This window comes from Diaphorina citri, unplaced genomic scaffold, assembly GCF_000475195.1.
Source record: "Diaphorina citri unplaced genomic scaffold, Diaci psyllid genome assembly version 1.1 scaffold989, whole genome shotgun sequence".
Taxonomy (NCBI): Eukaryota; Metazoa; Arthropoda; class Insecta; order Hemiptera; family Psyllidae; genus Diaphorina; species Diaphorina citri.
This window is the reverse complement of record NW_007378420.1, coordinates 30,411-42,128: the sequence shown is the minus strand read 5'-3', so window position 1 is coordinate 42,128 and position 11,718 is coordinate 30,411. Positions and strand designations below refer to the sequence as shown.

The 11,718-nt window shown below is 39.4% G+C and overlaps 1 protein-coding gene across 1 annotated transcript; it reads left to right on the top strand.

Moving 5' to 3' along the window:
- The first annotated feature begins 8,839 nt into the window (after nucleotides 1-8,839).
- Nucleotides 8,840-11,254, top strand: LOC108252913 (histone acetyltransferase p300). The gene is made up of 4 exons (XM_017445873.2): nucleotides 8,840-9,069; nucleotides 9,330-9,613; nucleotides 10,348-10,581; nucleotides 10,885-11,254. Exons 1-4 carry the CDS (start codon nucleotides 8,985-8,987, stop codon nucleotides 11,098-11,100), a joined length of 819 nt encoding a protein of 272 aa, XP_017301362.1. The 5' UTR covers nucleotides 8,840-8,984; the 3' UTR covers nucleotides 11,101-11,254.
- The last annotated feature ends 464 nt before the right edge of the window (nucleotides 11,255-11,718 follow it).

The following is an 11,718-nucleotide window of genomic DNA, read 5'->3' as shown; positions in this document are numbered from 1 at the left end:
TCAAAAATGGATTTTCAGATTGTAAAAAAAAAATCGTCAAAAAAATTTTCACGAAAAAACACTCGTACCGGGCCTAAGGCAGGTGAAAAACAGAAAAGAAAAAGATAATAATAAAAGAATTCAAATTGAATCTTTTATTATTATCTTTTTCTTTTCTGTTTTTCACCTGCCTTAGGCCCGGTACGAGTGTTTTTCGTGAAATTTTTTTTTGACGATTTTTTTTTTTTACAATCTGAAAATCCATTTTTGACGAAAAACGCCATCTCTCTCACTCAAATGTAGAAAGAAAAAGACAGAAAACTCTCGGTCTCGTACAGCATACAGCTGGTTATTGTTTATTGTATAGGGAACTAAAGAGCGAGTTACAAGTTTTGAAAGAACTACTCTTGAGGGTCTAGTTCACTGAAAAGAGTAGTTCATTTTTTTCGCTCAATGAATCTTTACACACCTCTACCCTTTACCCCAGCAGTAGGCTACTATTATTGTGGTCAAATTCTCAAACTATTGAGGATATTTTCCATACTTTCAATCGAACCCCTCCTGATTACCAGGCGAGCGTCTTGACCACTGTACTGCCGAGGTACAATACCTTAACAATGGCACTGTTGGGACTTGGTAAAAATGGGCTAGAACATTTTGGTAAAATAAATTAGCGAGAAAAATGGTATAAGACAATAAGAGATAATTTATATTAAAAATAGTAACTTTCAACCCAAAGCATTTCCCGTTTGGTGTAAAAAATAATAATAATAGATACCTAATAAATAAATAATCTAATTTAATACGATTCTATACAAAACACAAGAAGTCCAACCATTCTGAAATGAATACCTATCAAAAGTGGTTGGGGAAAAAAAATCTACGGAGGCACAAAGCGAAATATTTTAAAGATATTGAAGAAAATTGTGCTCAAATGGCCGAAAGCTTTTAAATACACTACTTGGCCTTTCGAATATGTGGTCCAGATCCAGATGAAGAAACATCTCGCATGGTTCTCATCTGGACGGGTGACCTTTGGGGAACGCCAGCTGCTAGGATATAGGCTTTGGCATTATTCGTGTTCGTAACGTTAAGTAAATAAAAATCTGTCCTTATGCGAAAGTGAAATGAATAGTGGTTGAAAGAAAGCACTAATGGGTATAACGTATAACAAATGTAAAAAAATAGAAGGTACCTATTAACAAAAAATATACTTCGCACTCCTATTTTCCTATAAAAACCTACTTGAAAAAATATACGTACAGTAGAACCCGATATAACGAAACTCAAGGGAGATTTATTCGTTGTAGCGAGGTTTCGTTATAATGTATTTTGACGGGATGGGACCTTTGCCGTTATATCGAGGTTCTACTGTATTACTATCAAACCATTCTATGTATAACCTGATAAGCATGGACCTAAAGCACCATTACATAGGTAAATAAATAATCATAAATAGAGAGACTGCTTGCTTAACTATTACTTATAACTCTGAAGTCTGCTAACTTGACGCTTACAAAGCAGACGCCCTAACAACCAAGCTAACTAAACCGGAAATGACAGCGTTCCTCTAGTTCTAATTGCTTGGCGCAGTGTGTTTGTAATGTTCACACTCGTATTTCGATTTGTCTGTGGACATCGAACCCGGGACCTTTCGCATGGCAAGCAACTTGATTAGCATTTAGTAGCGTTGTTCATGGCGGTGCTCTTCCACTCAACCAGACCTATTTGAATGAGTGCCCACCTCTGTGGCCGAGTGGTCAAGAGCACTGACTCTCAACCCGGAGGTGCTGGGTTCGAATACCGGCCAGGGCGGAAATTTTCTAACCAGACTTTTCCGTTCTTGGATAGGCATGGATGTAAAAGAAAGTGCTTCGAAGTAATGCGAAAGCGGTACCGGTTCGTTTGGGGATAACTAAAGCGCCGCAGACGATTTTTTTCACCGAGTTCACAAAAAAAAAAACCTATTTGAGTCGCGTCAATAGTTTGGCCGCTTCTCTGGCCTCAATAAGGAACACGCTCTCGTTCTTGGCGCTGTGCTGCACGACCTTATCGTTAATGACGGCTTGTACACCGAGCTGTTTGAGTCGCCTTACATTGGCCGCGTCGTTAGCTTCAGCTCCCCAACACCACACTACGAGACCACTGTCCTTGATGTATTTCACCTGCCAAAGAGAGAAAAAAAAGTCAAAATATCCTACCTCAGTGTGTTGAACATTTTCACCTCTGGAGACTGGACTTGAAATTTTTACTCTACGAAAACAATACCAGGGGTACTGAACAGCTTGTCTAATCACTCTTCAAATATTCTGACCCTAAAATTTCGTCGTTTTATGATGCGCCTTATTTCTTCATTAAGGTATGCAACTTGGAGTGTGTTTAAATATTTGAAAGGAATATTTAAATGACGCCTTGATTTTATGAGATAGGCAACCCCAGTGCATTTTATGAAAATCGTCCATGAAAGACTTTTGAGTGAGGAGTTTTGTTTGGAGGTACGTCACTGTACCTATAAGGTTGTGGTTATGTACCGGCTTGAAATGAGACGGTATATTGTTTGTACAGTTTGGCATGGGAGTGGTAACTGAAAACCAAGGCAAGTTTACCAACCTTGCCTTCCCCAAAACCCGGTACAAAACCACAACCTAACTGCTGAGTGCTGAGGTCTTTAGAGACGGGGTTTTTATAACCTCTTACCCTCCACTTGACGACAAGCTACCTATGGGACTGGGGAAGTTCAGTAACAAGCGATTATCCAGCTAGGTCAGCCATCCGGATATCTTGTTATCCGGATATCTTGTCGCGCAATGTTCACGCGAAACACGCCCTCTGTCTTGCAGTTATTAGTCATTTTCTTGTTTGAAGTTATAGGTACCTAAGTATCCAAGTAGGTAGGCAAAAGCCAGTCATTGGACTGAGGATTTAATTCGGGGATTTCCTCCTTTTATACGAAACCTACGAGCCTTATCTTAAGTCATTATAGGTAATTAGTTTGCTTTCTTGATTAATTAATTAGTTTGTTTTCCTTCCAAAAAATTTCCATATCCATATAAGTAGCAATAAGGTTATCGACCTTTCCTTCAAGAAAATAGTCATTTCTATCTTTAATCTAATATGTATTTTACGTATGTACCTAACATTACACAGATAAGCCAGCCAAACCATTGAGTGTTCACTACTGTAGTACTTTACCAACCATGCGAAATGTTTCTTAACTTCAGTGATCCATTGAGAACTGGTATATTCCTTCGTTCAAACCTCTTTCCTGACAAATATCAGGTAGAAATTAAAAAAATCGTAAAATTTATTGATATTTGATACAGATTGATTGATATATAAAAAAGAGGAAAAAAACTTGCTTGATTGATATATATAAAAAAAAGAGGAAAAAAACTTGCTCTTGCATTTTTTCTACGCTCTAGAATTCTCGATTGCCAAAGAACTCCTGGGTTCGATTTTTTACAGTCCAGGATAAAATGCAATATCATTTCTCAAACCAACAGGATACTGTACTGCTTTCTCTGCTAGTCTGATGTTAAAAAATACTTCTTCAACCTTTTTCGGTCGTTTTTCATCAAGACCGTCAGTTCTTGAGTTTTGTGCTTGTGATTATGATCATAATTATCTATTCAACATACTCGTATAGGTGAAATAGTTTTCACTAGAGACTAGAGAACCAAAGAGATAAGAACAAGCCACACAAACATTCAGAGGAAAGTGTTCATTTTGAGCAATCGATGACTGAAATGTTCGACGCCTCTTTAGTACTGCCGGAAAATTTAGTACTTCCACTCCAGACTGCTACGCCACGCTAACAATCTGGATGAGCCTTATCCTTATACATAGTTTAGAAGAGGAACAATGAGTCCAGAAAAGGGGAGACTCCTTTTATGACATGAATAAAACCATACTATTACCTATTACTTATAAAACCATCGATATGACATGAATGTTGATTTCTAGGGTTTATAACGTCTTCAGTCTTTTGTAACTCTCTGATACTCCATTTTCGGATGTACCCTGGCATCTTTCACACATCTGCCAATGGACAGCAGCCAAAGTTCAAGTCAATGAGAGACTTTAGAAAATTTAGTTGGTTTTTGACATACGTTATTTAAATATATGATTTTAAAAAAATATGATATGTATATGATTAAAATAATAAAAAAATATATGAAAATATGATATATGATTTGATTTTTTTCGTCGATCGATGTGAAGAAAAAAAAAAAACACAGAAGACAGTGTGGACGAGGTAATTTTTTTCTAGTCGACAATCAATTGACGGCCGTCCGTCAACTATGTGTGGAAACAGTTAAAGATTATAGACCAGGAGACTAGTGAATCTGGCCGATTATAGACCAGGAGATTAGTGAATCTGGCCACAGAGACAGAAGAATAAACCTGCAATAGCTTTGAAATACTCGTGTGGAGTTCCATATCTCTAGGTAACAAACAAGCAGCAGTAGATTTGACACAGCAGAGGAGTTTGAGAGTTCAAACAGTATGAAATTTATGAAAGAAGAAAAAATAAATACTCTCACACAAACACAAAAGTGCACAATTTATTTCCATTAAGAAGCAGGGGTGGAAATTTACAGGGTGGGTGTAAAAAATTGATGGGGGGGAGTGAGAACTTTGTGGGATAGGTAACCAAACACCTATCACACATTACGGTTTCGTTCGATAAAACTTTGTTTAAAAAATGCAATTAAGGACCTGCGTAGGTAGGTACATAGGTAAAATTTTGTACGTCAGCTGGTCCGTGGCCACCGGTAAGTAAGTACTGGTTTTTGGTCGGTTTTCGGGCTAAATATTAAATAGATATGCCCTAAAATGTCATACCCCAGTAATACAGGTTCGTTTCAAAGACGACACAAATAATTCAGATCCCAATGATAACACAGGGGCTGGGACCTCCAATGCCCCCCCATTCCGTAACATATCACCCACCCTGTACAGAACATTATCGTAATCATTTTCTCTACAGCAGAAGAGAACCCGATGGGTTTTATATTTCGACGCGATGTTGCCAAACCGACTCCTCTTTTAGATTTCGCTCCTCTTTATGTTTTTCATACAATAAACTTTGTGTACTTAGGCTCTTCCTTTACATTGTACTAGGATTGTATTGTATAAGATATTGGTCATATATTGGGTAGAACTGATACCAAGGTACTGGTTTACTGGTATGTAATAGTAGTGAGGACATTGTATTGTGTGACTGAGAGTGCCTAATTTAGTGTTATTATAGGGTTAGGTTAAATACAAAAAGGAGCTTTTCTTTTCCACAGACGTGACTTCTGCATAATTACCACTGTAGCTTTACATTGTACTAGGATTGTATTGTATAAGATATTGGTCATATATTGGGTAGAACTGATACCAAGGTACTGGTTTACTGGTATGTATTAGTAGTGAGGACACTGTATTGTGTGACTGAGACTTGATTTCTACAGTTTGGCATGGGAGTGGTAACTTAAAAACAAGGCAAGTTTACCAGCCTTGCCTTCCCCAACCCGGTACATAACCACAACCTAAACCTAACTGCTGAGTGCTGAGGCAGCTGAGGTCTTTAGAGACGGGGTTTTTATAACCTCTTACCCTCCACTTGACGACAAGCTACCTATCGGACTGGGGAAGTCCAGTAACAAGCGATTATCCAGCTAGGTCAGCCATCCGGATATCTTGTTTTCCGGATATCCGGATATCTTGTCGCGCAATGTTAACGCGAAACACGCCCTCTGCGTTGCAGTTATTAGTCATTTTCTTGTTTGAAGTAGGTACCTAACTATCCAAGTAGGTAGACAGAAGTCAGTCATTGTACGTACTGAGGATTCAATTCGGAGATTTTCTCCTAATATACGAAACCTACGAGCCTTATCTTAAGTCATTATAGGTAATTAGTTTGTTTTCCTGATTAATTAATTAGTTTGTTTTCCTTCCAAAAAATTTCCATATCCATATTATATAAGAAGAAATAAGGTTATCGACCTTTCCTTCAAGAAAATTGTCATTTCTATCTTTAATCTAATATTATGTATTTTACGTAACATTACGCAGATAAGCCAGCCAAACCATTGAGTGTTCACTACTGTAGTAGTACTTTACCAACCATGCGAAATGTTTCTTAACTTCAGTGATCCATTGTATATTGAGAACTGTTCTAAATCAGCGTCCATACAGGCGTCAAGTAATCTCTTGTTGAATCAGCTGATTGGTCAAAAAGTCTTGTATTCTGAGAAATACCCGGTCTGATTTTCCCTCTTATCCAATATCCAAGTAAGTAGGATTTTACTAAAGTCGGGACACATATCACCGTACCACGACGGTGCTGGTGCGGCTGAGTTCCCGACATTTATAGTATGTAATGGTTTTTTCTAGGCAATCTAGGGTGTTTAAAACCTACACCTTAAGTTCTAGAGTAGGTTTGTAGTTTTGTTCTATGGTGTTGGAAAACCTAGACTAGGAGGCTCTTAGTTTTGTTTCTCATTGTTGCGAAACATTGCGTTGTGCTCGACTGCACTGAGACCTGCTGACTGGCTATTTAGAGAGTTTAGTCCATGGCCTAGGTACCAGTACCACCCTTACAACTTACACCTCCGCTAAAGATCAAACCCTGACATTTGGTAGAAACAAACCTCAAACTTATACCTACATACATCCGATCAACCGGTATACATTTTTCACAGACAATATTGAACATTAAATGAGTTTTTTTATTTACAAATGAGTTTAGTAGAACCCCTGGGTTTGATTCTCCGGTTGGATCGATTTTTTTTCTATAGGAACTTTGGAGCTTCGGTTCTTCTTCAACGTACAATTTTCCGAGTAGGTGCGTGGGTATGTGGTAAAGGTTCTTCTTACGTACCTATGTTTCAAAATTCAAGAGTTGAAATCGAAATACATCCTTATATTCATATAAAAGTGTGTAATACCATTGAAATCCCCTTCGTCTCCGAATCTCTTGTTGAATCAGCTGATTGGTCAAAAAGTCTTGTATTCTGAGAAATACCCGGTCTGATTTTCCCTCTTATCCAATATCCAAGCGGGATTTTACTAAAGTCGGGACACATATCACCGTACCACGACGGTGCTGGTGCAGCTGAGTGTCCCCGACATTTATAGTATGTAATGTTTTTTTTTTCTAGGCAATCTAGGGTGTTTAAGTAAAACCTACACCTTAAGTTCTAGAGTAGGTTTGTAGTTTTGTTCTATGGTGTTGGAAAACCTAGACTAGGAGGCTCTTAGTTTTGTTTCTCATTGTTGCGAAACATTGCGTTGTGCTCGACTGCACTGAGACCTGCTGACTGGCTATTTAGAGTGTTTAGTCCATGGCCTAGGTACCACCCTTACAACTTACACCTCCGCTAAAGATCAAACCCTGACATTTGGTAGAAACAACCTCAAACTTCCCAGCCTAGTTAGCTTAGTTGGTAGTGCGTCTGCCTTGTAAGCGCTAGGCCGCGGGTTCGATTCCCGCCCAGGGCGGATTTTATCCTGATGGGATAATGTTCGTTCTCGGAACGGCTGGCTTTCTCCTATCCTGTCTTCCTTCTCTCTTTGATTTTCGGGACGATAAGACCATAGAAGTTACAGTTCCCTCTGTCAAACCTCTTAAAAAAAAAAAAAAAACAACTCAAACTTATACCTACATCCGATCAACCGGTATACATTTTTCACAGACAATATTGAACATTAAATGAGTTTAGTAGAACCCCTGGGTTTGATTCTCCGGTTGGATCGATTTTTTTCTAAAGGGACTTTGGAGCTTCGGTTCTTCTTCAACGTACAATTTTCCGAGTAGGTGCGTGGGTATGTGGTAAAGGTTCCTACCTTCTTACGTACCTATGTTTCAAAATTCAAGAGTTGAAATTGAAATACCTACATCCTTATAGTCATAGAAAAATGTGTAATACCATTGAAATCCCCTTCATCTCCATCGCATAGTTACACCCTGTGTTAGTTCTCATGACAAAGGATTACTGTTTATTAGACGCGTCCTGTATGTTTTATTTAATCTAATCTTTTTATTATTCTTTTGTGTTCTGCTGGAGTCTCAGCTATACGCGTAAGGTTATAGAGGGGGATCTTATAACTTGATATTTGAATTTCAGGGGTGTAGTCTCTCTAACTCCTCTACAAAGTATTGGATTCATCTCCATCGCATAGTTACACCCTGTGTTAGTTCTCATGACAAAGGATTACTGTTTATTAGACGCGTCCTGTATGTTTTATTTAATCTAATCTTTTTATTATTCTTTTGTGTTCTGCTGGAGTCTCAGCTATACGCGTAAGGTTATAGAGGGGGATCTTATAACTTGATATTTGAATTTCAGGGGTGTAGAGTCTCTAACTCTAACTCCTCTACACAGTATTGGGCTCAACTCTAGGAGCCTCTATTCTCCTCCTTTTCGATAAATCATTTCATTAATCTATGTCAGTGGAACGTAATATTGAGAAGATCTCAAACAGAAACCATTTTGGAAAAGGCTCTGGACCTGAAGCTGTTTATGGCGAATCTAAACCTATCAAATCTATAATCGCAAAGATGCAACACTCAGTCATACTATCCATATGTAACCTGATCCGGAAAACCCTGAACTGATCCAATCACAGTTACGGCTTATTTGAATTGACAACGCCTGCGAATAAACCGGATAGAAACACCCTGTAAAGGAGATAAACCGAAATAATAATAATAATGTCGATCGACATCGACTCTAAAGAGGAAACCGTTAATTAGGTAGGAGGGAAATCCTGTTATAGCCTGTGGATCAAAACAGATAACTCCAACTCCTTATCAAATCAGACTAATTTCCCTCGGATAACTTTATTAATAAGTTTCCCACTTTAGCAGACTCCTGTCATTAGTGGGTTAGCTACTCAGTGGATAGGATAGGAGAGTTAGCTTTTTAACTCGTTCGACGAAAAAGAAAACTTTCAACTAACAATATCTTATAGTTCTGTGTTGATTGTGAACATCGTGTTCACTGTATTCCATCATGCATTCACTCAGCCGAAAGTCTTCTCTCCTTGCACTCCTCTGCATAGTGGGTAATGTGTGTGCTGTGGAAGCAACAGACAAAAGTAAGTCTGAACAAACAACTTTTTTTTAAAAGTGGTTTGATACAGGGAACTGTAACTGCCAAGGTCTTATCGTCCCAAAATTGAAGAGGAGGAAGACAGGATAGTAGAAAGCCAGCCGTTCCGAGAACGAACATTATTCGTTCAGGATAAAATCCACCCCGGGCGGGAATCGAACTCGCGGCCTAGCGCTATCCTCCGAGCTAACTATGCTGGCAAAGTCTTTCTTGTTTGTCTTATTATTTGTTATATTTCTCCCCCAGAGTTCAACCATGCCTACGTTCTCCAAGACCTGGAAACCTACCAGACGTCCGCCCCTGAGTCAACCCGTTCCCCTTCCAACCCTAGCCAGGTCTACTACCCCCAACCATCCTCTACCCCCGCACCTGATTATAACAACAACCCCTACCTACCACGTCCCCAACCCCCTCGTGTCACATCCACCCCTCCCCCTCAGAATACTGCCGCCCCTGTACAACCAGCACCAATACCTCCTGTAGTACAGCCTACACCCGCCCCTGTTACCTATGTAACTCAGCCTCCTCAAGTAAGTTACTATCTGGTATTTATTTATTATTATTTTCAAGAGGTTTGGTAGAGGGAACTGTAAAAACGGAGGTATTTATCGACCCGAAATCGAAGCGAGAAGTACAAAAAAGAAAGAAAGATCTATTGAGAATAGATCCGGGCGTTAAAACCTAAAGAAAAGATGCGATCCTGTTTCGGTCTTGATATAATTCGGTTGATCTTTTATCCTGTTTCTATCCCTATACAATCCTACTACTAGCGCGATATTGTCGCAGGGATGATATTCAGTAACAAATATCATCGCTACCAGTAGAGAGTCCACCTTCAAGATTCAATGATCCCAGAGCTGAGTCGGAGGAAGCAACACAATCTTATCCGAAGGTTGCGTTCGCCAACTCAGATAGAAGAGATCATTGGACCTAGAAGTGGACATGACCGCTAAATAAACAAACAGTTTCAAGCGTGTGTACCAGAGCAACCAAAAGATATTCTCGGTTGGAAGTCGGCTGAGGGAACAACGAGTTAGGGAAGCCCAACATCAATTATTTTTTAAGTCAAAGTAACCAGTTGTGCTTAGTTTTATTCTCCAAGTCTTCCCCAGCCACCCAGCATCGGTCGCCAGGTCCGGGCCGACCTTAAACAAGAGACGAACCTCCAAGTCTATGATAATATCCTGACATTCCTGACTCTAGCTCACTATGCGAGTAGTTTATCGCGCCGTAGTTGTGATTTAAACCTCATTTTCCTCCACAGCCTCAGACCCCGGTGAAAACCAACGGCCCTCACATCTACTCTGCTCAAGCTACTCAATATTCCGGTCCTCAGCAGACATGGGCAGATCTGCAGAGCTCTCCAGTAGTCATCCTCGTGAAGAACCAACACTCTCTATCCTATGACATGGCATATGCTAGCTCTGGACTGAGCAATCTGGATCGGGACACTAACAGTCAACTCATTGCCAAACTTCTGCTCCAGAACAATGATAAGGTAAGTAGTACTTATTATTACTTTATTGAGAGGTTTGATAGAGGGAACTGTAACTGCTAAGGTCTTATCGTTCCGAAAGCGAAGAGAGAAGGAAGACAGGATAGGAGAAAGCCAACCGTTTCGATAATGAACATTATCCGTTCAGGATAAAATCGGCCTGGGCGGGAATCGAACCCGCGGCCTAGCGCTTACAAGGCAGACGTGCTACCAACCAAGCTAATTAAGCTGGTAAGGCAAACAGTTTAACACAAAGGATATTCACTCATTAGCATTCGTTAAACCCAATGTGTTTTTCTTCCTCAGGTGGGCATTCTCTATCCAACCAACGCATTCCCTGTCAACTCATTTCCCGACTTCCCTGTTGGAAACTTGATCCTCCCTCAGGACATGAGTCTGTCCAAGATATTCAACTTCTATCCTCGCTACATACCCACACTGTATCTGTATAGTATCACAGGATACAATAAGGTGGCGCGAGAGACCAACTTGGCTCACTTGGGACAGTACAAGTATGAATGATGAAAATATTACCGAATAATTTTGGAATCAATCATAAACGACGGAAAATATCATAAAGCATAAAGAATAGTACCTACTACTAAATTCCTAGAACAGTTCATATGACTTGAGTTAGAATTAGAAAGTATCCTTCACACCTATTCAGGAATGAAGAAATCGGCTGGGACTTGAACCCATGACTTCTGCTTTTCCGTCCAAAGAAATGAAATAAACTTATTTGACATTGAAAATCAAGTAAAATCGTATGATTTTTTAAATATCTTTTTCTTATTTCACGTTTGAAAATAACGTTATAGGTGCCTCAAAAGAGAGAGAAGTGACGAGTTATTTTTCAGTTCATATAATTCTTCAAATGTTGGGACTTTGGGTTCGATTCCCAAGTCGTCAGAAATTGTCATTTTTAGGTCCATTAAAAAATGTTTCTATAGGCTACGTCCGAGCACTGATGACGTTAATCTATTAGGCACCTAAATGGGGAAAGTATTGTCTACTATCTGATAATGGACATACTACGGGATTGGCATGCCATAGAAATAGGACGACCCATGAAATACTAAACGAAGCGTGATTATTGTTTGATGCTCTCAAAGGCAGAATTTTATTTGTACATCCATAATA